This window comes from Leuciscus leuciscus (assembly GCF_965113295.1).
Source record: "Leuciscus leuciscus genome assembly, chromosome: 16".
Lineage (NCBI taxonomy): Eukaryota > Metazoa > Chordata > Actinopteri > Cypriniformes > Leuciscidae > Leuciscus > Leuciscus leuciscus.
In genome coordinates this window covers 20,281,603-20,309,495 of record NC_138740.1, presented here as the reverse complement: position 1 = coordinate 20,309,495, position 27,893 = coordinate 20,281,603, and the positions used below count along the sequence as shown (strand labels likewise).

Genomic DNA, 27,893 nt, shown 5'->3' with positions numbered 1-27,893 from the left:
CAATTCAAGCCTCTTTCTTTAAAAGGTAAAACATTACAGCAAATGTAATAGTGAAGTGACATCCTCTGCAGTTAACCGATACTAGATAGTGCAGACACATTAGGAGCAGTGAGTAGTGAACACACACACACACACACACAATGCAAACCGTGGACACACACACCCAGAGCAGCCATTCACTGCGGCGCCTGGGGAGCGATTGGGGGTTAGATGCCTTCCTTAAGGACACCTCAGTCATTTCCTGCAATTAGGACTACCAAACCATTAGGCCACAACTGCCCCAACAACATGTAATGGTGCAACCCAGATAGATTGATGAATGAGTGGATGTAGACAGCAGATGGCAGTCTCACGCTTCTGCAGGTTTTTGCTTCAGTCTCAATCCAGTGGCATCACAACTGCCCATTACTGCTCACGGTCTGTTAAATCTTCGCCCCTCTGTCTTTCCAGAAAACTATTTTTTGAGTGAAAGAGCATAAAACGACAGCCTTCTTAGAAAATACAGCAAAGGAAAGTTTCAAATCTTGCTTACCTATCACTTTCATTTCAGTGACATTTGGTTTTAATGCATTTCCTTTGGCAGGACAGGTGCACTTCCAGAAATGAAACTTGTAGTTTCATCTACTTTGAAGGAAAAGGGGCAGCAAGTCGGCTACTAAATTATTCATCAAATCACAAATCCAGGGCTCAGAGTTCAGAAAGATGTGGAGAAGAATTGACATCAGAAGGTGCTGACAGGTTTTCCTTGTCTTTTGTTCTTCAGCTTTCTTAATGTGGGTTTTTGAAGATGTTTAAAACTAACTGTGGCAATAAGTGATAGACCTTGCCTTGCTTTCAGTTTCAAAGCTTGTGTCTTCTATTTGAAAATCACTAATTATTTCACACTATTTATTGATTCATACATACAAGCCTTAAGGCTGTCTTGATGTTAGTTGGGTCTTATCTGTGGAGACCATAAACCTGAATGGCACAGTCTCTAACAAGCTCTTGCTTATCTATCTATCCATCCGTATTCCTTTTGACTTCATCCTTGTGATTTGCATGTATTTTAAAGGTTTATTTTTACATCCGCCAGAATATAATTGAAAACACAGCAGCTGACTGAATGAAAACACTCATTTAACTAAATGCTGTACTTTAGGGGTGGTGGCGCAATGGATAAGACACATGCCTTTGGCGTGAGAGACCCGGGTTCGAATCCACTGTGAGACACCAATGTGTCCCTGAGCAAGACACTTAACCCCTAGTTGCTCCAGAGGCGTGCGACCTCTGACATATATGGCAATTGTAAGTCGCTTTGGATAAAAAGCGTCAGCTAAATGAGTAAATGTAAATGTACTTAAGTGTATTTTGTGCATATTGACCAGACACAATTTACTCCACTAGTTTTACAATAGACCCAAAATAATGATCAAAACAGAAGTGTGTCATTCATTGCCAGCTTTCATCATTTGAAAGGCTCGCTCAAGATATAGCTTTATCAGTCTGAATCTTTTCCAAAATCAAGTTTCCTCTTATTCCAGGAAACTGCTCTCCATAAACACACTTTTAGCTCCAGTCTTTAAATAGCTCAAACTGTACTGCAGCGTGTATAGTTAGCTGAACAAGTACCTGCAGAACATAATATAGAGTGGGTGCAGAGAGAGGGTAAAGAGAATGCGGGGGCCGCTCTCCTTTCAGATACAAGACCATTAAAGAAGAGTGTTGTTTAGAGGCCTGTCTACCTCGATCCGAGCAGTGTGACAGCAGAGGAATCTGAAGACATCTTTGTATTAGCAGTATGTGGAGTTTTCTGGGGTAGGAACTCATCAATATATAAGACCAGATGATGAAATTGCCATGTAAGACAAGGGCTTGACTTCACAGCGTGAGAGTTCTTACAATGGATAAACCTTGATTTTTAGGCAGGAAAGACACTGGGAAATAATGGTTCTCCAAATACCAGTAGTCTAAGATGACACCGTTTATATTCAGTTATAAATCTAAACCTTTAGAGAACAACAAATTAAGTGAAGATTTCATCACTTAATCACTTTTATGTTGTTCCAAACCCGTATGACATTTTCTACTGTGCAACATAAAATGTAATATTTTGTTCCTTATGCATGCTTTTTACACAATAGAAAAAAAGTCATACATTTAGAAGAATACTAACAGAATTTAGATTTTTTTGGGTGACCTACACTACCATTCAAAAGCTTGGTCGGTAAGATTTCTTGTGTGAAAAGTCTTTTATGATCAACAAGACTGCATTTATTTGATCAAAATGCAGTAAAAACAGTAATATTGTGAAATATTCTTTCAAATTTGAAATAACTGTTTTCTGTTTTATTACATTTAAGAATGTAATTTATTCCTGTGATGGCAAAGCTGAATTTTCAGCATCATTACTCCAGTCTTCAGTGTCACATGATCCTTCAGAAATTGCTGCTTAATATGTATAACTCGTTAAGACAAACATTTTTATAAATAAGAGACCACACTAAACAAATCAGTACGAAGTATAGAACCAAGTGTATTTTTCCCTCTGTCAATGTACACATATTTAGATTTCATCTCACAGTAACACTTTACAATTACATTAAGAACGGGAATATACTTTGACCAGCATAGGTAAATGACAATTATATCTTAAAAGAACAAACAAAACAAAAACACAAACAAAATAAATTGCCCTGTCGATGACGTAACAAAAAAAAGTAGTATGTAGTAATGGAGGTATGGCTAGTGGTAATGCTTCATATTTTACCAAATTCAATAAAATCCCAAAACATTTTTCCCCCCAGAATTTTACATTTGAAAATCACTTCATAGTTGAAGTAATATCTTTTCTTATTAACGTTTTTTTTTTTTTTTTTTTTGCAGAGAAATGACTAAACAAAAACCTCTTTGTAATAACAAGGAATGTCAATTCAGTAAAACCATATTTTCAAATGTGAGAAATATCTAGACAGTATACTGTGTTTTTTTTTTCTTCCTTTTTTCCTCCTTTCCAGGAGGTGTCCTTAGATACAAAAGTCTGGACACAGGGTTGTGCTGCTTTATCCATAAAAGTCTTGTCAGTTCACTCTTTTACGCTCTCCTTCAAGGTTTGGGAGGAGGTGAGCTGGCATTCTGATGAGAACAAGTTCCTTTTTTTTCCCTCCTAGAAGAGATACCACACAGTTCTCAAAATATGATTTCGCCTCTGTTCTCCTTATCCTGTTTGTTTCAGTGTCTGTAGTCTCATTCGGATGGGTATTGGGCTGTAGTTTCACACCATAGAGAATATAGGAGGCAAGAGAAAGAATTCTCGTAGTCTTGCGTATATCTTTCTCATGCCGGAGGACGAACGAGGACAAACACTCACACACACACACAGGCGCACATACGCATACGTATCGTATGCACGATACACACAAACCTGTCTCCTGAAGTGTTTTCAGCAATGTCCTGTATTTACATAGATACATCTTTTGTCCAAGCTGATGTTCAGTTCAGGACAGTCTCGCTTTCTGAGGTCTCTTTTGTCTGCGTCGTGTTCGCCCACGGTGTTATGAATCCCTCCGGGTGAGATGAGAGTTATCAACTTCATGTATTTCATATCAAAATACTCTCATGGACAGCTGAATGTGAATGCATCATGCATGGAACACAATTAGTAGCCTAACAGATCACAATGTTTCGACACCATGGAGAGAGAGAGAGAGAGAGAGAGAGAAAAAGAGAGAGAGAGAGAGAGAGAGATATGCCTTTTGTGGGCTTTTTAAAGTTCTAACAACCTTCTGAGCCTTTCTACACCCGCTGGTGGAGGTGTCGCTGTCAAAGCAGGCTTCGCCGTCTGATCTGCGATTCTAAGTGAGAACGTGTTTATGAAACCATGGCGGATGAACAACAAAAAAAGAATTAGATTAATGTGTTTCATGACAGGGACAGATAAATCCTAATTTCTACACCTGACAAAAGATATCCGAGTGGAAATTAATTCAAACTCTTCTGGTATTTCGGCTCTAACTGAGAACAAAACAGAAGATGCGATTTTATCCGCTGCCTTTTCAACTGAACACGTTTTTTTTTTCACCCTCCAAAAAAGGTGTCAGATTTAACATCTCCACAAGAACTGATGGGAGCATCTGCTTGTCTCATGCAAATAACTAACACAATCGGCTTCTGTTCTTCATAAATTATTACAACGAGGGCCAGTGAGCATCTTGTAGAAGATCTCAATTTCATAGCTCTATGAAGGTATTATTAAATAAACGTTCAGGAATAGCACCAAAAGCTTGTGTGTGGAGACATCAGTTAAACCGGCGGCTTTTCTCTCCCTGTCCATGGTGTTTTGTTACTCTCCTGTGGAGGCCCAGACCACGCAAAACATACATTTTTAATCGCAAAGAGGGCATTACATCATCTGGAATGTAATGGAAGAATTTCTTTAGACATGATAGAGATAAAATTACATACAACAATGGTTTCGCAAAGACAGCAACGAAAGGAGGATCTTTCCATTAGGGCCTTTCTCCTCATTCCCTACGTCCATATCTTTCGGTGGCAGAAAAACTTTTCGGAGAAGTAAACAGAAGATTGTGTGGCTTAAATGCTTGAGGATGCAGAGGAGGTGATTTAAAGTTTTAAAATCCTCAGCACACTTCCTGTCTTGAACCTCCTCCTCAGTCTGTCTTGCGCGCTCGTTCACTCAGACGTAATACTCCTTGTCTTTGTTCTTCTTGCCCTTGGTGGTCGTTTTGGCGATGGCGGCAGTCGTGCTCGGCGTCTTCTCCTTCACTACGGCACCGTTGCTTTCGGAGCCCGAGTTGCGGCTCTGGTCCACCTGATAAGAGCCTTCGTCTCGGTTGCGGTACTTGTACATGGCGTAAAGGAGGATGAGGATGCAGAGGGCGGCAGCCGCCACGATGCCGACCACCATGCCTGTGGTGCTGCTGGACTCCCTGATCACTTCCACGGCGCCCGGGCGGGCCTTCTCCATCAGGTCGGTGGGGTGAGCTGTGGGCACATGGGGGAAATCAGGCGGGTAGGTTAGACCTGGAGTGTGACGGGAGGACGGGGCAGGAGGCAGGAGCACCTGGTCGCGGGTGTTCATTTTGCCCGCGGGGATGTGGAGCTGGTTGGGGTGGGTGGTGGGGGCGGGAGGACGGTGGTCACCTGGGCCCTGGCCTCCGCCCTTGCCCACGGCGGGGGGCGGCGGCAGGACTGTCCTGTCCGTGACCATGGGGGAGTTTTTGTAAAAGTCCTCGTCATCGGACTCCGTCATTTCTCCGGAGCCGAAGGCCGACACCTCCATAGGGTCGCCGCAGTCCTCCTGGTCCGGAGGGCACGGCGGACGGGGGTCGGACAGAATGAGGGACTCTTTGGTGGTTTGGAGAGGGGCCAGGGAAGTGGGAGGGGCGGGGATGGCAGGGTAACGGGTGGCCATGGGAAGGGGGTCTTGGGTGTCCACGGTAATTATGGGCAACACAAGTTCACCTCCTAGGATGAGAGAGGAAAAAGGGTGAGAGGAAGAAGAATTAGCGAGGACTCGACAATAGCTACATGTGTACACACACGTTAAATCTATTTGTTATGTGCAATTTATTCTAGGAAAAAGATTCTACACACTATTCACATGAAAAAAAGCTAAAATATTTTTTAAACCTATTCATATGGCTAACACAAATATGTCTAGATTACTCAAATAACATCTAAAAAAGAACCAACTCATATCTTGAATAGCTCTTGGCTCTTCTTTGGTTAAACAATATAGCAAACCATGGAGTTTGGGTCACTTACATCAACAAATAGGCCGCATGATTTTTGCATGGAAAAAAAGCAAATTACAAAAAACAAAGGTGTGTAAGATGGTCCCTTTAAAACACAACTTTTCTCCCCTTTATACTTTTTGACACACTCATCTGTGCTCTAATCCTTCATCTAACTTGTATAAATACAGATGTCCCTTTGCAATGATAAAATCCTCTGCATATGTGCATTCTGTGATAAATCATTTAAATGCTGTGTCTCAAAACTTAGTAAGCAGTAATGCCTATATAGGGAATCATCTTATAAATCTTATTACAAACAAAATGGAAGATCATAAGTTGATTTGACTAATATGAGATGCTCTTTAAAGGCAGAACTTCATAAAAAGAAACTAACATGGCACTCAAACAGTGACTCAACTGACGTGCACGAGACTCGTCTGATTTTATTTAGCATGTGGTTGAGCTAACCAAAACACTGCATTTTAATTTTATACACTGCTGTTCAAAAGTTTGGGGTTAGTATTTTTTTAAAGACATTTTTTCAGCAAGTATGCATTAAATTGATGAAAAGTGACAGTAAAGACTAAAATGTTAAAGAAAATAGATTCATATTTCATATAAATGCCGTTCATTTGAACTTTCTATTCATCAAAGAAAAATATTCCATATATATTTCGACAAAAATATTCAGCAGCACTGTTTTCCACATTAATAATAATAATAAATGTTTCTTCAGCACCAAATCAGCATATTAGAATGATTTCTAAAGGATCATGTGACACTGAAGTAATGATGCTGAAAATTCTTTAAAACATTTTAAAATATATTTAATTTTAAGTTATTTAAATGGTAATAAAATTCAAGTTTTTTACTCTATTTATGATCAAATAAATGCAGCCTTATGAGCATATGAGACTTCTTTCAAAAACATAAAAAAATCTTACCAACCCCAAACTTTAGACATTTTTTTGATTTTTTTGAATTATTATTAAAACTTTCATTTTAAAACATTTCTCTCAGCTCCATCCTCTTGAATGAAGCTTGTCACATCACATTATGGGACAACCTTATCCATGAAGGAAACAAGCTATACGGCTTTAAATTACATGTACAATGAGTTTTTTTTTCAGTTTTTCAATGGACAATTTGAGATTTTTTATTTTTGTCAGGAGGACTCAAATGATGTCCAAACAAGCTAGGCAGGCAGCTGACTAGATTTTGAGACCTAGCCAAAAAATAGGACTGTTGTACCAATTATTTAATAAGAAATGTCTAGGTTAAAACATTTAATTTTCCAACATTTTGTTCAACTAAAATAATCTGAAATGAAACCAAAGCCTTGGACAAATGTCAAACAGCAACAGCTGACTCTCCAGATGGGCCATCATAAAGAACTCAACCACTCAATGACACTGAATGATTGCAACACTGTACAATCACAGGGGCAATAGCTGAGCACAGAGTATTAATTCCATGTACTACATGTGCAACACAGTTTGATGTCACACATAATTTACTGATACAGTATATAATGACCAAAGTGGAACTCAACGATGGAGTGGAATGACCACTTAGCGTTATGAATAGCCCAGATAGCAGGAGAAGGCCACCCTTCAAGAAATATAACCCTTAGCCTAAACGTAGCAAGCAACTCATAATTTATTTCCTAAATGACCAGATGAGCTCTTTTTTTTTTTTTTCATAGTGTCTGTAAGGTTAATATGGGGGAATAGTGCTAGCAGATAAGCATTATGGGAAACAGAATTCAGTAAGTCTGAAACAAATGATAATGTAAAAATTATTGGTTTTAAGGTGACGTAGTTACATTAAACTTACTCAAATAAGTACTGAGTAATATTAATTAACTACATGTACTTGCTATGGAGTTACGGTTAAGGTTAGTTACTTGTAATTATGCATAATTTACTGTTATTACAATAGTAAGTACATGTAGTAACATGTAACTACGTCGTCTTAAAATAAAGTGTTACCAAATGACATTTCAGATCCAACTGATGAATGTTATTTCCTGAATATTTGTAAAACATCATATTATGTCATTTTATGGAATAGTTTCATCTTACATTTGAACTTAACAGAAATTTTACAAGGTCTTAAAAAAAAAAAACTAGTTGAAGCTCAAGCCGGAATTACACTGAGGAATTATCTATGGAACTGCACTACATCCAATTGGAATATTGGATAATGTCATTAAAAACCTCTCCTTAATGAAAAAAAAGTCTTCTATTTAAGACAGTAGTTTGAGCATCTGAAGCTTGTGTAGGTCTGTGTGGTTTCAGTGCTGCTGTACGTATGTGTACTCACCAGTGCCAGGCTCACACTCCTCCAGATCCTCGTCATCACTGGGACACTCGGCTGACGCCACCAGCAGGTCATCTGAGTTCTGAAAGAGAAGACAGAATACAGGTTCTTTTTCCAAGTCTGGAGGCAGATTCCATTTAATCTGATTTCTCCACAACCTTGAAAGTTGTGACAGTAAGCTTTCGTCATATGTGGACACTTATGTCTCAGGGGTTGATGTTTATTAAAGCTAACAACTTTCAGCTTTTTTTTTTTTACACAATAAATCTTTTTTTTTTTTTTTTACCAACTTTTCAAATATAGTTTTGCCCTAGACCCAGACTTTCATAAACTATGAAAATTCACTATAAACATATGAATTATTAAAAATGTAAAACTATGACTATTTAAACAAAAACTGGAATAAACAAAGAGTTTCAATATTGATATCATAGGCACCGATTTATGATTCTGCCGGTGGGTGCTCAGATATGCTACAAATACCCCTTACATTTTTTTTTAACACAATCATTACTTAATACTCATACTAGTTTTTCAAGAATGCAGTCTTTATCTGCATGCAATGGTGCGTTTGATGAATTCATTAAACAAAAGCAAACGAGACATAAACACATTTTTATTCACATATTCTTCCAGTGAGTGTTGTCTTAATTACTTAAAGTTAATTGCCAAGTTAATTACTTAAAATGCAATTTATCAGATGCAAAAAACAAAAACAAAACAGAAAGCAAAAGCTTTTCTATCAGGTTGTTATGTCGTAACGCTAAATATGGTCCAATTTAGAGAGGTTCCTGAATTTCAATCACTTTTTGATTGGTTAAAATCAGAGAATATTTTCATTCAGAAGTGTTTAAAATGTCATTTCCATCACATCTTAAATTATGTGGTGGAAATGACATTTTAAAACACTGTAGTAAAAATACTCATGACTTCCAGAAAATCTTCTGTGATGCATGTTCACGGTTTTGATTGTTCTAAAAGCGTCTACTGTTGAAGAAACACCCATTGGTTGTGGAGGAATTTATCCGATGCTGTGATGCTAGACCAAATGGCTTTGCTGCCCCTTGGTTTGACCTGAGTTTGAATTAACATTCCCGACTCATACCTCACATTCATAAAACATGTAATTGGATCTGGGCCATGACTGATTTGGACCCATCAGTTTGTCCTTTCTCATCGAGAGGTCAGAACAATTTCGCTGTTCACTCGTATGGGCATATTTATCTGTTTGCGAGGCTGGGAGGCATCGACAGAATGAGACTTCCCTTGCGATCGCTAGATGAGGTATATGGAGGTATTCATTGATGGTGACACCAGGTTTTGCATTTGTGCTCTCTATTTTAATACACACACAAACAAAAGACAGAGATAGCTTTTACATATGCATATAATGAAAACCTTCATGGTAAACCATTAAATAGGTAATGCATGGTTTCCATGATGTGATTACTGAGATAATACGTTTTAACCTCTTCATTCGAGACCCGATAAGATTCTGACTTAATGTATGCAAATATGCTTCACATCTGCATTTAAATACTGATAATTTTGAGCAAGATTGACGTAACTGAATTGGCCTGCAGACAGTCTTAATTGGTCTGGCTGAAATAGGGTCCGTATTGATCTAGTCCCCATTTTGTTAGTGTTTTTCTTGTCCTCTGACTTTTCACTATTGTCAGCTACAAACATTCTGAATTGGCCAGAGTTAAATTACTTTCGAAAGTAAGCTTATTGAGGAAAACATTCTGTTTCAAAGGCTTTCCATCATATCAGCAATGTTATTATGCTTTATTTACACCAAATAAACAAAACCATTTCATGTCCTCAACATCCATCAAATACTGATGTAGCTGAATTCTGCTGAAACGAAAAGACGACAAAGATGTAAATGTACAGACAGCGCCATCAGGGTTATTTTAAACAAAAAGCCTACCTTTGAACGATTAAAGCATTTACTGAGACAAAAGAAAAGCTAAGATGAATTTGCTTGGTTTTTGAGTCTGATTTACAAATATTAAAGACTCTGACATTTCCAACCTCTAATTAAAAGACGCATTGCAGCATTAGTTTTGCCTGACTGCGTTTATTAAAGGATAATTAGCGCGCTTCTTATCTGCACTTTTGCACAATGCCTGTGTGTTTAGTAAGACAAGTTTATTAAGAACACTGGAATTGCAGGTTGTTTCTTGATACGTTCATACATTCCTTACAAATACGCCATGACTAATTTTTTGATATGACAAAAAGAAAGTCGAGGGCACTTTCAATATCCAAATCCTGAAAAGGGAAACAGTGTTATGTCAGCTTGATCAAGGGCTTACTTAACATACACTATTGGCACAATTTCCAAAACGCTGCAAGAGTTCTTACGTGAGCTGTGATTTACGTGGAGTCACAAAGGTTCACTTCAAATGAAGCACAAATTTGAGGTCGTGGAAAAGCAATCTTAGATCAAAAGATTTGAGTTGCTGGATGCATGGACGCTTTGATACAAAACAGCACAAGCCGCTGAAAATGAGGCTGAAATAATTACATATGTCTGACCCTGCAGCTCTGACTGATTTTCAGAACACTTGATTTGAGTTTGCCCTTCAAATATTTAGACATTCAAGGTCTGATTTGAGCTGCCTCGCTGCCTTATAGAGCAACCTAAATGTCATTGAACCTTTCTTACATAAGCAGAAAATCGACATGCTACACACAGGGGCTTCGGTCAGGGGGTAATAGTGGAACTATGTAAAAGGTGCCCTCAGGGAGGAGGGGCCCACAAAGATATATTGATAATCCATAATATCATCATGACAAAATTGCATAGTTATAATAACATGCTATCATTAGGAATAACATTTCGCAAGACTCAATTTTCCATCCGTAAAAATGAGAAATGTTCTTTATTTGCCTTGCAGCGCGTGTCCTCCCATGTTAGCGATCCCCCCATAAAAGGGAAAGTGGTTTGGTCTTGTTCCCTTTCGAGTTGGTCTCTCAACATTGCGTAATAGCTTACATTTTGAGAAAACTCCTTTATCCCAAATTCTTGAAGACTGATAATCATGCTATTGCACTTGCAGTAGCCAATGGTGTCCGAGCGCTCTGGCTGTGGGCAGGCCAAGCCGCTATACAGCAAGTACTGGGCTGCGTTTCAGTCCACTTTTAGACACGCACTTGCGAACTTCCCTAAGCACTTCCCCTCGGCGGAATCCCTGCCGCCATTTTGAAGTGTGTTCCATTTCGTGAAGTGGACGAGAGAAGTTTATATGGACAGAACCTCGCTCCCTTTTTTGACCAAGGGAGCGAGTCTACTTCATATGTACACTTCAGGCAGCTCCATATACCATAATGCAACATGATTGTGAAGTCAAAGCATATTGCGTTTAATTTACCTCACCACAAACAACTCTATGATATATATATATATATATATTTTTTTTTTCAACAACTCAAACACATATATACATATAGAATGCTGCATTAAACAATTTCGTAAGGGAAAAAATTAAATATTAAATCAACCCCATAGTGGATTCTAAGTGATCAAGGGCTTAAAACGTTCCAAATTCAGCTTATTGCAAAGGTTCCGCCAGTATTGGGCACTCATGCAAAGTAAGCAATGACGTACATCCGAGTGAACGAGACGGAGGGAAGTTAGCGAGTGAAGGGCATGACAATTTTGGAGTGGAATGCAGCCCTGAGTGTCAATAGGGGTTATGTGCTACTTAACTTCCGTATTCTGTAAAGCAGATCGCATCGCTTCCGGATCAGGTCTTTTGTATGTGCTTCGTGAATTTTTTTGCTGTTTTACTCAAGATAACTTAAAGGGGCGAGCAAAGATAAGCATAACCAATGTCGCTCGCATATGCAGATTGATATCTAAAAGTTTTTTCTTCTTCACACAAACATTTATATATTTAAATAGAATAAATGCCAATAACGAAGTGAACTAGGTAGGTTTGCCGATTACCTAGTCCATAGATATCGGCGTCAGTTCTTACTACTGTTAACACTTTCTCTGACAGGCGGTGAGACCAGTGTTCCGGTTTGGTCATGTGACGTTCGACATATACCCTATTGTTTCTGAATCTTTCTCCTTCATGCAGCTATATGCTGTCTTTAAGAAGCCACCTTTAGTTCACCATTGAGGTACGCTCTTTAGCGGACAGTGCCTGGATTGCCGTCCCCTGCAGTGTTCTGGTGAGTATGACATCTCTTATAGGATGGAAACGGATAAGCTGTCAGGATCGACTCACAATTGATTTAAATAGTAACAATAGCATGTTGCTAAGTTAATGATGAAATATGTTTGATTTCAAATTTCAAGTTGATTTCAATTGTGCAACGTTAGCATATTGCTAAACAAACAACAAAACATTCTGCACAGGATCGAATTACAAATGATTTTAATTCTGATATTAGCAAATTGCTAAGCTAATGATGAAACACTGCATGGATCGACTCACAATTGATTTAAATAGTAACAATAGCATGTTGCTAAGTTAATGATGAAATATGCTGCAAGTGTTCGACTCTCAATTGATTTCAATAGTGCAACATTAGCATATTGCTAAACTAACATCAAAACATTCTGCACAGGATCAAATTACAATTGATCTTAATTCTGATATTAGCAAATTGCTAAGCCAATGATGAAACACTGCATGCATCAACTCACAATTGATAGCAATAGTGTAACATTAGCATGTTTCTAAACTAAAAAAAAACTAAAAAACCTTGCATGGTGTCGACTTTACAATTTATTCAAAAGTAGGCTATAACATTAGTATTGAGGGAATGTATTGATGTCACTTTCCCGCCAGAACACAACCCCCTCAGTCAGACTGAGTGGCAGAAGAGCTGCTGGGTGACTGGATTTAATAGAGGAAACTGTGAAAACGCGATTAAAACAAATGATTATCAGTTTAAACTAAAGGTTGGACTCGATTTAGTGTTCCTTACAACTTACCAAAGATCCAATGATCCATGGATATTGAAATGCAGCCAGGAATCGTGTTTCCTGACATTTATATGAGCCTGATTTTGAAATACATAAAACAATTTTGCCTTTGAACGCTTTATATAAATACAATATAGGTAGTTCTAAATCCGGGTGATTACTCATATCAATGTTATATATATCATAATATCATCCAGCTCTAAAACTTGTATAGTTTTTTTGTCAGTGTTTATTTACATCCAATTATGCTTAACAAGCCGACAACGCACGTGGTCATGTAAACGCGGAAACACGTTTTCTTTTACCGGAGTAAGGTCATAAACGGCTTAAGCATAAACCGGTCGACACAGGTAGTTTTTTGCCTCTTACTCCGATTTCGCACGGTTTGTAAAAGCATTAACCTGGTTTCTGTCGGCTTATTGAACTGCGCATGTGTGAAATGTGACAGATTTAAACACATCCAGACAGAGCGAGCATTTTGCAGGAAAGGAAGAAGGAAATTTATCACAAACGCAGACTCTTTCATGACCCAGAAAATTATAAAAATGTCCTCTCATCTTGTGCAGCGAAAGTAGAAGTGGTTCAGTAAAAACGCTGCATCTGTGACTGCATGAAAGGATAATATGTGACCCTGGACCACAAAACCAGTCACAAGTAGCACGGGTATATTTGTGGCAATAGCCAATATGGGTCAAAATTATCGATTTTTCTTTTATGCCAAAAATCATTAGGATATTAAGTAAAGATCCTGTTCCATGAAGATATTTTGTAAATTTCCTACTGTAAATATATATATAAAAAATATTTTTGTGAGTGGATGCAGCAAAAGCACGAACATAAATGGACATAAATGGATTTTCTCAATGTTTAGATTTTTTTGAACCCTCAGATTCCAGATTTTCAAATAGTTGCATCTCGGTTTTGTGGTCCAGGGTCACATATACGAGCTGTAAGTTTCCTGCTGACATGTTGCAAGCTTTATTTAACATCACAACCGACATAAATGAAATACTCTAGTCAGATACGCAAATGATTGTTTTGTTGTCACACAGGAGCATGGCCTGATTTATTAATAAATTCATGTAAACTCGTCGCTATTTACTTGCGTTGTCATGGTTACTGGTTTGCATGTAAACAGCGGAAACTGGTTATTTCAATAAGCTGATATTTGTGAGTTATCAGCTTACTGTGGTGCATGTAAACTCAATGGTAACTGCAAATCCACCTTTCGCTGCCTGGAGTCAAGTTGTTTCTATGAATTAAAGCGATCCATTTTCTTCTCTGTTCTGTAGCTTTCGGCAGTCTGTAAAAATATACTTCAGATTTCTTGTCAAATGTTGTTGTACAGTCAATCGCAAAGTTCTTTCCCGTGTAAGATGTGTTTTTCGCTGCATTCGCGCTGAAAACCAATGCTGATTGATTTCAATAGTGTGTGACATTAGCATGTGTTCTGTGCAGGATCAAATCAATTGATTTCAATAGGGACATTAGCATATTGCTAAGCTAATGATGAAGTAAGTACTCTGCATATTATCGACTCACAATTGATGTTGGTCTTATAAACATAAAATACAAAGATAACTCAAATATTGGGTAAAATAATCTATTTGAACTACACACATATCTAGAGAAATTTTCTTTTAAATGTCTTTTTTTACACAGTGAATGTAAATATAGTTCATAAAGGAATAAATTTGTAGTCTAGACACGTGCTATTCCACATAAATGTCTTACTCATCTTGAGGAGATGAGGAGAGGAGTGGTGCACTGGGACTTCCTCAGCACTAAGCTGTCTCACTCAAATCCCCATTTCCATGCTATTGCTTTGTACGACTATTTACACCCAGAACAGCACGGATTAAGAGTGATTCACAGCTTGCACGTGAGAGAATCTGTGTTCGTCCTCAGTTGCGCTAATGTTTGCTTCTAGTGGCTATGGATCTTGGCAGATTCGCTATGATTGACACTGATTGTTATTGAGCTTGGCCTTTATTCTTATCAACGTGCATCTCCTGATCAATGGAGTTGAACACCACATGAATAAAGGCTGACAGTGGGGGAGGCAAGCGCTGCTAACTCGCTACCAATATGTGATGAATGGGGGGCAGAGACAACACAGACATGTCAGATATGACTCTCAATATTCTCAAAATTAATAGCCTTGTGCTCCAGCATTTTACAGATGCTGCTTGAGGATAAATATATATAATTTTTTAGGCTGTCGATAGGCATGAAGAATTGCTGGGCTAGGAACAACAATGGCCAGTCTATGCTTTAATGCCAAGAGAGAAACCAGCATGTTAAGTAGGGTTGGGTACCGAAACCCGGTTCCAATAGGGAACCGGTTCCGACGTAAACGGTAGTATCGAGACCGAATAAGAACGCAACTTTCGGTGCCTGATTTCGGTGCCTGACTTTTTTCACCGCCCCCTATAAAACATCTCGCGGCACGAATGATCCAATAACAAAACATCTAAACAACATTAAATGATCAAAGTGCTCGTTGCCGATACAGTGTTTTCTCTTGTGGCTCGCGCACACCGCACTTTCTTCACTCGGACGCGCGCTTCAATACGTTGCAGAGATCGATCTATTTATGAGGCGTCGTCTATATGAGTATGTGCGCGGAGAGTTTGTGTGTGTGTGTGTGTGCTCGCGTCTCAGATGAGTATGTGCGCGAGTTTGTCTGTGTGTGTGTGTGTGTGTGTGTGCTCGCGTCTCGGATGAGTATGTGCGCGAGTTTGTGTGTGTGTGTGCTCGCGTCTCAGATGAGTATGTGCGCGGAGAGTTCCGCGCGTCTCGTGTGTGTAGAGTTTATGTGTGTGTGCGTGAGCAACTTTAGATGTGACGTTGTGCATTTCATATAGTTGGAGCATTCAGCAGTATACATGTATGTGTGACTACTTAGTATATGTGTATGCAAGCGTTTTATGTGTGCGTGAATGAAGTTCGATTTAAGCCCTAGACGGCGCCTCATATCTATTCGTTCTGGTGAAATCACAAAATATAGCCTAATGCACACAAAGTGTCCCTGCTTGATATACAACCACTGATGAGCATAATCGGTTTAAAAAAACAACAACAAACAAACAAACAAAAAACTACGAATGCGGATTAGAACCCAAAACCTCTGACACTCTTGACTAAAGTTCAAGTTCAGCTGCAGTGTTCCTCTTCGGGTAAGTCTAGTATTTTAATGCCAACTGCAAATCTTGCATATCAAGTATGAAGTATATCAAGTATATTTATATGAGGCTATACTATGTGTGTTAAATATTTCTGCTCAGTGTCAGATATTTCTCTGTTTTGTAAAAGTCTATAATACGTAATATAATATAAATATATATAATATATATAAATAATATGAGAAGACAACATTTTTATCTTAACTTAAGTGTTTTCGGCTACATCAGTAGCCTTTTAAACGGCACAATTTTTAATTTAATCAGAAATCTTTTTCAGAAAACACACACAGGTATTATTTTTTTGATAAAGTGTGTGCGGTTTCATTTTCTTAAGTACCGGTTTAAGAACCGTTTAAGCACCGGAACCGTTTGAAAAATACAGAGTAGGTACTGGTATCGGATAAAACCCAACCAATACCCAACCCTAATGTTAAGCAAATAAAACCTTACATTTACATAAATTGTGAGCTTGTCCAGAAATATCATGGCACTGTTAAAGATGGCCCAAAGTTATCTAGATGAATAAGACAGGGTTCTATTGAAATTGTGAGAATGATTTGTGATAGTCTTGGATACGCTATATTGTTTTCTAGTTTAAAAAAAAGAGAGCAAAAAATGGTTTATGAATTTGAATAAATTCAGTTTTCAATATATATATTATACAAATTTAAAATATACATTTGTGTAGCATTTTTTAACCTTGTAAAACTAAAAATATATTTTTTCCAGACACATATACAGTACACATATACATTGTACGGTAAAATAAATGGAAATGGAAATCTGACAAGTGAATAGAAATTTAACTGTTCAAATGTTTGCTTTCATAAGAATGTATAAATGTTTGCTTTCATAAGAATTTCATAAGAATGCTCAAAATATGTTTCTTGAGGCTTAGAAAATAATGACTTCAGAAAATTGCAGGACCGTTCAAAGGAAATGTGACTAGTAAAATACTATGTGTGGGAGGAATGAAAGGGAAAGTCTATGTGGGGGAGATATATCCTGACACATGCGAATCTGAGGTTTATGATTCTTCTCCTTCAGGGCCTTCCAGATGCTGAGTGACAACTCTTTTTCAAGCAATAAATGACAGATTCTTTTACCCCAGTTTGGTTTGTCCTGTCAGCTCTTTTATTGCCGATCACCAACTGGACATCTTGTAAAACAAAACTCTTTATAAACGCAACATCATCCCTCACATTCAAGAGAAACAGGCCAACAAGAGGGCCGTCTCTGTATGATGGCAATCTCCACCATCCCATCCTCACCTGTGTAATACTGTCCTTCAGGCTGGGAGAGCGCTGTCTACGGGTGGTGGTGGTGGCCATGGTGGTGGTGGTCTCCATTATGGTGGTGGACATGTCTGCCGCAGCCGGAGGGGTGGCTGAGGTGGTCTCTGTGGACAAGACGGAGGGTGCATCCCCAACCAAACGCAAGTTTCCTGCCACCTGCACATTCGGATCCCCCTCGGCCGCCAGTTTCAGCACTTGCAGCCCGTTATAGTACAGGCCTGAGATATGGCCCTGGAACGGCCGCCCCTTATCCTGACCTCCCACTTTTATGGCTGCCTGGCTGTTGAAGATAGTCAACTGCCGACCTGGGATGCATCAGAGAGGAGATGAAGAGAGAGCAAGAGAGAGAGAAAGAGAGAGAGCAGTACGACAGTAAAGAGAGACAGAGAAGCAAAAAACGACCATCAGTACAGGCTGTTTTTGGCGTCACAGGTAGGATGTGTCTAAATCAGCTGATAACACTTTTAACATTTGAACCTGGTGATGGAAATCTCCAATTCTAATGGCTGTCGTTTCTGACCCGGATAGTGCAGGAGACAAAATGTTGTATTAAACATGATGTCAAAGATCACTCCCAGAGCCTGAGGTGGCTCCTCTATGAGAGGAGGAATGGAAGAGCCCTTATCATTATAGAATAATGGCTGTATATTATCATTTGAGTCTCATTAAACTAGCAAGGCTTGAGCTGTGGATAATGAACTGAATGAGGAGGACCAAATTGGAAAACAATATTTATGAGTATGTAAAGAGTTTTGGATATGTTTTATTCAGAGACAGATGCCTTGTTGATGATAATCTGCATGAATACGTGTCATCTGCCAGCTCAAATGTTAATGTGTCACTGAGGCAAGAGGAGTATCTCCTCCAGCCCCACAAATAAACATACATAGGGGCGCAGACACACATAAACACACACACACACTATGCCTCTGCATTAAGGATTTCGTCCCCAGAATCTCCATTGTCACTGAGTCATTTTGCATAGAAAATACCACTGGTTGAATTGATCATTTAGTTGATGCTCAGGAAAATAAAAGGAATCTGAATCAATATTATGAAAAACTTCAGTGCTGCAACAGGTAGTCACAGCGCTAAAGGTTTGATTCAAGTGGTTTTGAATTATAATGGTGAATGTTAAGCAATCGGGCCAAACTTTAGATATAATTAAATGCCAACAAAACCTTCAGAATTACTACTTAAAGAGGAAAAGGATGGTTAACTCAAAGTGCCGTTTCCTTTGGCCCCTAAGTGCTGGACTGCCGCCATCCATTTAATCCTGATGAACAGGTACTCTGACACAGCTGATTATGAAGTGGGCAGTTGTTATTCCCTCTGTGAGAGCCACTTAATGTTTAATGAAGGGTTGCCATTTAACACAAGTAGGGTCTCAGTTTTAACAGTTGAAAATAACCAAGTTTGACATGAGAGCCGAGATAAAAAGACCATAACCTCTGAAAGGCATGTTGTAATAGAGTGGGAAGAAGCCAGATGGCCACTTTCCACTTGCACGTGTACTTTTATTGTACAGTGTAACAATTATTCTGATTAATGTGTGACATTAAGGACAGTTGCATACGGTGACATAATATAAAGTACCAATGAGAAAAATATGATATAAATGCTCTCCTTATCATCTCTGTGATAGTATTGCATGGGACTTACAGTGGCAGTTCACCCAAAAATGAAGATTCTGTCATCATTTGCTTACCTTCATGTTGTTCCAAACCTGTACAAGTTTCTTTTTCATGTAAAGAAGACATTATTATTTTATTTTTTTTAAACAAATTTGTATTTTTATGTTAGAACTGTTTTTGTCTATTCAATGAAAGTCAATGAGGACCAAATTGACATTGGACTCCATTGACTTTCATTTCATTAAGAAAGCAATGAAAAGACATTTAAGCTATTTATCAGTGTTCAAAAGAACACTTTTAGGATAGTTTTTTAAAATATAACTTTTTATTCAGTTCTCGTTCACTGGAATATAGCGATCAGGACAGCATCTAAAATGTCTCCTTTTGTGTCTTGCGTATGTTTGGAACGACATGAAAGATTTGAGCAAATAACGACAGAATATTCATATTTAGGTGCATTAATCCTTTCACTGCTATTTAAAATGTGCAATGAGATTTAATTTTCTCGCATGTCTGGAGAAAAGGCAAAAAAGGTTTTCCAGTGATTAACTCAAGGTTGGACAGATCTTTTCTTTGCATATAAATGTACGAGAGCCAGTGACAGAGGTTAGAACATTTAATGGAGGAGAATGAGGAGACCAAAGAGCCTTTGAGATACAGAGCATGAGGCAGACACAAATTTCTCACACAAAACCCAGTCACCACAGTCATACAGGACACAGACCTGATGTATGAGGGCTTTGTGTCATTATCATTACTTATAGATTAGAACTGATAAATAATTACACATGTTAAAGGGACATTGTAAATCACACATGAATGTGCAAAGGCTGACAGCAATTTTCCTCTCATTTGGCAACGAAAATGTCTTTCATTAATATTTAGACTGTTTAACCCTCTGAGTTAGTTTCGATTTAGGGGGGTTTAAGACGGAATTAGCTTTAGTTTAGTGCCCTATTTATATCGAGCGGTGGAAATCAAATCATACTAAGAGGAAATACTCATTGCATATATATATATACATACAATCATATATTGACAAAATATGTTAGTTGGATGCACAAGGGAGAGCTAAACATCTGAAAATGACTTTTAGACAAATGTAGAACTGAACTTTGGATCACGTTATACTCTGCATGTTATTGAGTTCAATCAACAAAGGTATGCAGACCTAGAAAGGTCAGTTTTCCATTAAAAAACAGTGCAAGTGTATTTGTTTTACACTTAACATTTAGATGTGATGTTAGCTCAGCACATGAATAGAAAAAGAAGTTTGCATATAGATGAAAAAGGCGCAACCAACCAAAAAGTCTGATAACTTACACATCCAGTAGAGCATTACTGCCCAATATTCTTTGATAATGTGCTGACGCAGGTGTCTGATATCGTTTCTGCACTTTAATAACTGAGAAGGTTTCTTGGGGAAAACCAAATACCATGCAGGATTCATCTGTTTACAGATGTCTCACGGGTCCAAAGATAACTACACGGTTGAGTTTTAGACTATTAAGCAAAAGGTCCGAATAACATAATATGTTTTGTTTTCATTAGACTCAAAGGGTTAAAGGGGATTTTGAAACTTTATTCTGATTTTAAGTGTTAGAATGACAAAAAAGCAATAGTCCCTTTAACTGCTTGGGGTTGGAAAAGTTAATTATATTTTTCTTTGGTAAGAGTTAGTGTTTTTTTTTGTTTTTTGTTTTTCTTTTAAATCATCTTACTTCAAAATTAGCGAAGTCAGAGGGGATCACAGAAGGAAAACATAAGACAGCAAGAAAAATAAACTATTTACAGACAGTTGTTGCAGTTATGGTGCGTTGTTAGAGGTTAGTCAGGGATTATGTTTAAGATTAAACCTTTATCTCTGAAGTGGTGCAGTTCTAACTTAAGAATATGATATGAAAAGCACAAGCCAAATGGAAATGACCAATTGGATTTAGCTTGTATGTGGGCAGCCACAATTCACAGTTTGTTTTGGCCCACTGTATGCCAATGCAAAAGGTTTGATTTTTTGGGAAGTTTATAATTCAAAATGGCTCGCAGCTTTGCGGTTTTAAGGGAACTGCACCTCTTACAGAGCCTTAATAAGTCATTAAGTCATTGTTTAATTAATCCATTTTTATTACCTTTGTCGAGTAGCCACTCGTCAACTACCCGACCAAGTCTGTATGGAATTCTTTGCCTGGCTATTGCAAGCCGTTCATTATCAATGTTCCCTTCAAAGAATTTAGAGAGACAGATAAGAGGTTAATATCTGGAAGTTCAAGCGTCACATGGTTAAAAACATGGCAACAAGACTATCAAGTTTAGCAAGTTAGGAAGTCTAAACGAGCTTTATGCTGGTAGTTATGTTGTTTTAAGGTGGATTGCACTTAGTTATTAGACAGTTTAGAAGCTTGAGACTAATTAGAGCATGTTTAATTCTGTTTAGAAAGCTTTGAGGACATATTTAGTGATCGTTTATCTTCTAGTTTTGGTCTGTTAATTGTGATGTCATCTTAGCGAATAATACTTGAGGAAAATTTCATACAATCAATAGGACAACAAAGATATCAGTGATAATGTCACATATTATAATGTGAAGCTATACAATGGTAGTGTTAAAACTGCTCCGGAAGACATTTTCTGGTCTCTACAAGAAATCAAAGTGTGAACAATGCAATCAGTTCTGCATCTAGTATCAACATCTTGAGGTACCTGCATAAATTAGCAAACGTGTAATTATAAAAAGACACAAAAGCTGTGATCGATTCGGTGTCATGGCTGCCAGATAAGAGACCGTTCCCTTTTTCTGACAGATCCCTTCATCAGAGCTAAAATGAGCTTGCGGGCCCTGTTACTCACTCAAAAAAGAACAATCTCTTAATTTCACCGTTTTCTCTTCTCTGCTCTCCACCATTGTCCTGTCAAAATCCACGTTATCCTAATACCTATTATTACAATGGCTTGGTCAATATTTTTGACACGCAATGACGTTTATGTCTTCTAAAATATCACTATATAACTTTGCAGCGGCTGTGACATTCCCAGAACCATTCCTTCATCAAATTCAGTACATGGGGCAATGACATATAAGAGTGTTCATGATAAAGAAAAATGTAAAATCTTTAAAAAATCGACTTCAAAGCATGTGCCAACTTCTAAGAAAAGAACTCTTTGAATTCATGTTGTTTTCATACAGTATGATTTAAAACCTTTTTTTTTAATTTTATTTTTTTTATAAGACTTAATTACCAATTTCAATAAAACTCAACATTTAATGACCATGTGACATGGTGTAATAGTAAATACATAGTAAAAGTAAAAATAAATGAATGAATGATAGAGATTCTAAGAAATAATAATAAATCAAAATATCAGATTAGATATTAGAGATCAGATTACCCCCCCTTAGAAATGTAAAAAAAACAATTTTTTGGTTGAAAAATATGCTCATCCTAAAAGAGGTGTATTTAATAGACAACAAAAAAATATGAGAGTAGCGCCATTGACCCACATACTACGAAAGTGCAGAAATTCAGACACAGCCATTAATAAGTCATTTTGCAGTTAAAACTATTCTTTCTTGAAGGAAGATGTTGGTATGCCATGCGTTAACAGATTTTTTTTGACATACCACATACTGTGTCATGTTCCTTCTGTGACAGCCGTGTGAGATACAAGCCTTTCCGTTCGCCCTACCCACCCTGCAACCTGAATGAGGGCCAAACCACCCACTCCCATAAGCCTGTTAAAAGAGCTCATGTGTGGCATATTCTGTGCTGAACCTTCAAAGAAAACTTGAAATAGGTCTCGTCCGTGAGTAAGCGACAAAAAAAGGAAAAACAAACCAATCAAGTCTGATGGATTGCTATTCACTGATTTTCACTAGATTCTTATTTATAAGGCAATGTAATGGTGTGCTGAGCAAAACACGGAGGCGAGCGGTCAGTTGTGCCTGTGTCCGCAGGGAGCAACAAATCTGCCACCGGGGAACATATCCGGTTATCTAATCCTCCGTTTTAATTAACTGAATTAATCGAGCCCGCTAATCTAAGAGATACACAGCCAGCTTCGTTTACACACGTGAGCTTTGCGAGTGTTGGATGACACGCAAGACCAATATCATCGTTTTTAAATCCCTGGGATGACAGGTGCCACATAAAAGCCGTGCCATTCCATTTAAATGCGCATAACTCAGTTTTAAAGGAAGCATGACATGACTGTGACGACTTTGAAGCTGGGCTTTATCCCTTCGCTTTGGAAAGGCCGCCCCATCTGACTCTCACCTCCTGAGGGGGCTTAGGGGAGACTTGGCGGATGGGAAGCCTATGTCGCAGCAGTAGAAAACCAATTTTCCCTTTCAGAAATCAGACGAAATCTCAAGCCCGAGCTGCAGGGACGCAGCGCCATTCAACCTCTGGCAATTTCTAAACAAGACCCCACACGCGGGGGTGGAAGGAGCATAGCAGGTGAGCAGAGGCGCCGCTTTATTTGGCTAGAGCTATATTTTTGCAAGGACTTCTTGACGCTGCACTAACCTGGCGTGAAGCAGCACATCTGAAAAACCGATTGAAAAAAAAAAACGAGGATGGGAAAGACAGGATTGCTATTAGAGACGGAGAAAATGTCTTCCTGTGGAACAGCATCTATGAGAGGAAGGCAGCTCCCTGAGCACACAGTGGGGAGAGAGAGAGTTTGCTCAAGTTTAATTGGAAAGCACACAAGGCCAGGGGACTGCAGAGCGAGATGTTTGTATAGGACGGGGACGGTTCACGGGAACGACTACTGCAGGGTTGAGATCATCAATCAAGGCTTGTTACAAAAGTTTAAGGCTGTGCAATATCAGTTTACGGCGCCGACTATACCACAACTTGGGATATGCGAGGGTACAAAGAGCAACCTGCGAGAGGTGTTTTGGCTAACGCCAAAAAATGAAAGCGCGCTTTGTGGTTCAAAGTTCGCACGCAGTTCATGGATGGTGGATCTTCACAGGCACAGAGACACCTTCTTCAGCCCGCGTAGAGCAAAGCTGGCTGAAGTTGAGAACTGTAAAGGATCCAAATCCATCTCGGGCTGAATGTATTAGGCAAGGCAGCTTGGGGGGAAATGTGTCAATTTGCATTTGTTATTAGATTGTGCATGCGGTGGTTATCTAGGCGCTGCATGTGGTGACTCATAAATTCTCTGGGAAGAGTTTGAGGGTAAAAATGGCGCACTTCAAACCTAAATAATTTGCATTTGAAATTATAAATCAATTTGTACCCCTCAATAAGGCATGCCTCCAACATGGATGCAAATCCAGGCCAAGGGCTTCAAACAACGTCCCACTGATTTGCGAGTGGAAATATACAGTGTCTCTCTCTGACCCCATGTGTCCAGTCCCAGGGGAAGCTGCTCCCAGTATTTCTACCAACCACACGTGTAATGGGATCCCCCCCGCAAATGGCTTTCCCCGTCCTCCGCGGGGACTTACCTGATGGGAAGCGCTCAATGACGGGCTGGTTATCCACTTGGAGGGTGGCGTTGCCACCGCTACGTGTAAAGCGAACCACGTGGTACTTGCCGTCGTTCACGGTAACAGCAGGCTCATCTATGGTGATGTCATCTGTGCCCACATTGAAGATCACACCGACCTTTCCTTGTTCCTGTGTAAGAATGGACAATTTATTCATAGGTGGACATTGAGGCTGAGTCATGATGGTTGACTAGTCGATAAGTGAGGTTGACTAGTTTACTTAGATAGCAGGAACATTTGATCTTGTGTACTTTTTGTCCAAATACACTTTTTCACTATCACCAATTTATTTAATCCTTTTTAATAATAATGTCCAACAGCGTGAACAGATACATCACTCAATCTACATCAAAGAATGTATATTCTTTTTTCATTGACATTGTAGTGGAAACAATAAAATAAAATAAAATCCTTTGTCTTCCAAAATGTATTAACTAGCATTTAAAGCTGCAGTCCGTAGTTTTTCCTCTTTGTCGCCATCTCTGTTTGAAATCTGCAATTGCAGTTATTCGTGGAATTATCAACTTTACGTGGGTTGTGCCTCGGCACGGCAAAGATGAATCCAATGTTTTGAGGAGAATGTGGCTGTCAGTCACCGCGACGGTATGGATAATGTCATTTGGAATCACAGATTCTACTTTTTGGAAGTATGTCCAACATAAGAATTTTCACCAGAAAATGTCGTCTGAACAAGTAAGTAACATTCACTTGTGTTCTGACCAACTAAGAGGAAAAAAGCATTGCAGTAAATCGCGCTGATTAAATCTAACGATCGCTTATCATATCACGTCAAACCGTGCAAATCATACATTGTTCTCAAATTGTTAATGTTGACAACATCAGCATTGCGTGACTACATTTAATGCCCTTCCGATATTTATCCTTGTTTTCGCATGGGTCTCATTTTTTCTGTAGCCACTCTGAAGTCCGAAGTCTTTTGCATTTTACAACGGGTGAATCTCTAGTTGTCACTGGTGATTGTCGTTTGAACCTTTCTGGATCCGCCATCAAATTGCTAAGTTTAATTATATCAAGTGCTGTGAGAAAAGGCTATAAATCTCCACCTCCAACATCCTAACACGCAATATAGCCTACTAGCCGAGACTCCTTCTTTATGTGTACAGATGTGACGTAATGATGCAAAGACATGCTCAAATTTCCTGTGGAAATACACCAGTACCACTGGAATTAAAAACATTATTACAAGCTTACCGTTTTGAATCGAGCTAAGGAAAGCAAATAGTTTTGAACACAGGCTGGTTATGTACTTGCTAAAAATTCTGTCAGGACCACTACCGTCAAATATGATTGACAATTAGCATACAGTTTGGATTGGCGGTATGGTTCCGTTCTGGGCGAGAACTCCCTGCGCATCCATGCAGCCTAGCATGGATAAGAGCAGGGAGAGCAGCAATAATCCCCCTTGGGGTAAACAGAACAGAACCAACATGAAAATTTGCAAATATATTTAATTCAAGATTTTAAAGTACAACCTTATTCGATAATTATTCTGATTCAAGGGGAATCAGAATGTCAAATCCTGACAGGGCGAGAGGAGGAGCTGGGGATGGAGGAGGGTAATTAGCTGGGTAAAAACGCGATAGCTGCTGCTGATAATACTGAAGGAGCTTATATATGTATATGGTGATAGGTGTCGTATTACTATAGGTAGATGTGGATCAGCTGAGGGTCAGCTGATGCGAGCTTGACTAACGCGACCTGCCAGAACTAACGCTACGCTTGATATTTATTTGGGATAATTTTTCATCTAAAAAAGTTACGGAATGCAGCTTAATGTACCATAAATGCACACAATTATATTTTTTTGACATAAGTGAATAAAATTACAACTTGTTTGGAAATGAAAAAATTAAATAAGCCCCTGTGACATGAGTCCCATAAGTTGAAGAAACCACCATATACATGTATTTTTTATATATATATATATATATTAGAGAAGCATTAATTAGTGTGCTGACAGCTAGACAGTTTGCAAACGCCCCCTACAAAATGTGTATGATTGGGTTCAGGTGAACCTGAAACAAGGAAGCCCTGCAATTAAACAGGGCTTTCTTTAAGACCAATTAGTTGACTAGTTGTTCAGGCAACCACCAACAAGTTGATTTTGAAAATATATAGTTTTTCACGTGGATATAACAGTTAGATATAACATGCACCATCACAAGACCTAGTATTGGATATGACAATAAAATGAAATGAATGATTGCAAGAGCGATGGGGAATATCTTGCGAGCAAAGAGAAACATCTGGTCATGGTACAGTGGCTCACCCTTGGGAGAGGAGCTCAGCAATGTCCTTTGTAATGCAGGAGGGGAAATGGTGTGTGGCTCCATGTTTTGCATTCATCACCGCTCTTTCTCACAAAGGCGCGCATACACACACACACACTGACTCGCCAGCTACTGACATCCTGACATGTATAACTACTGACAGTTTCCTGCTGTTTTTTATTTTAACAGTGATTCATTCCCTCTCAAGAACACTTCCACCTGCCCCTAGCCAACTCTGGGTGGCGCACTTTAACGTTCAACGCCTCAAAAATGCTACCTCGTTCTTATAGTCACATTGTTAGGGTGTAACATGTTACTATTCCACAGATTTAGCATGGGCCACTATCAGTCTCTGGAAACAGCATCAATAAAAAAGTGCTTTGTGTTCTCTGACAAAGCCACGGATTGATAAAACTTCCACACATCTTCAGAGTTTGGATATATTCCTTCCTTCCTCTGACCTCCACTGACAGGTTCTCATTGAGATGCTGATGTCTGACAAATATCAAACAGAGCATGAGGTGAATGCAGAGTGTGTTCTGGAGTCTAAAGGGCGGAGATAAAAAACTAGCGAGTGTGTGCTAATGCTAGTCTGATATTGACATCTCCTCACCATACCAATGAGGACTAATCTACTGAATGAATACACAAGAGGATTTTAGCCAAATGTTAAACTATACTTTCATACAAAAGTCAAGCTAAAAAAAATAACAACAACAAAACAAAGAAGAGAATGTGAAAAGTTATGTTTTCATAGAAAGACAAATAATCGAATGAATTTTCATGCTGGCCCAGCCTGGTTTTTGCTGGATGCTGATTGATTCTTACTGGTTAAACAAGTTAAAATGCACACCAGTATCCAATACTGCTGTAGGTACTTCAACAGCAACAAAGAGTAACTGAAATTGCCCCAAAAGAACTAATTCAATTTGAATGTCAGTTCAAATGCACTCTGCCGTTACAGACTCACTGTACCATCACAA

At 38.7% G+C, this 27,893-nt stretch overlaps 1 protein-coding gene across 3 annotated transcripts in view; it reads right to left on the bottom strand.

The window, feature by feature from the left end:
• Positions 1–2,495: 2,495 nt before the first annotated feature.
• Positions 2,496–27,893, bottom strand: part of nrxn2a (neurexin 2a) — a 390,641-nt gene continuing 365,243 nt past the window's right edge. For all 3 annotated transcript variants that reach the window (XM_082141011.1, XM_082141009.1, XM_082141010.1), the window contains 5 exons: positions 24,578–24,749; positions 21,249–21,338; positions 17,465–17,793; positions 8,064–8,142; positions 2,496–5,466 (listed from right to left, as the gene is read on the bottom strand). In XM_082141011.1, the coding sequence (XP_081997137.1) occupies positions 4,676–5,466; positions 8,064–8,142; positions 17,465–17,793; positions 21,249–21,338; positions 24,578–24,749 (1,461 nt within the window). In that variant the 3' untranslated portion in view covers positions 2,496–4,675. The remainder of the gene's footprint in view (positions 5,467–8,063; positions 8,143–17,464; positions 17,794–21,248; positions 21,339–24,577; positions 24,750–27,893) is intronic.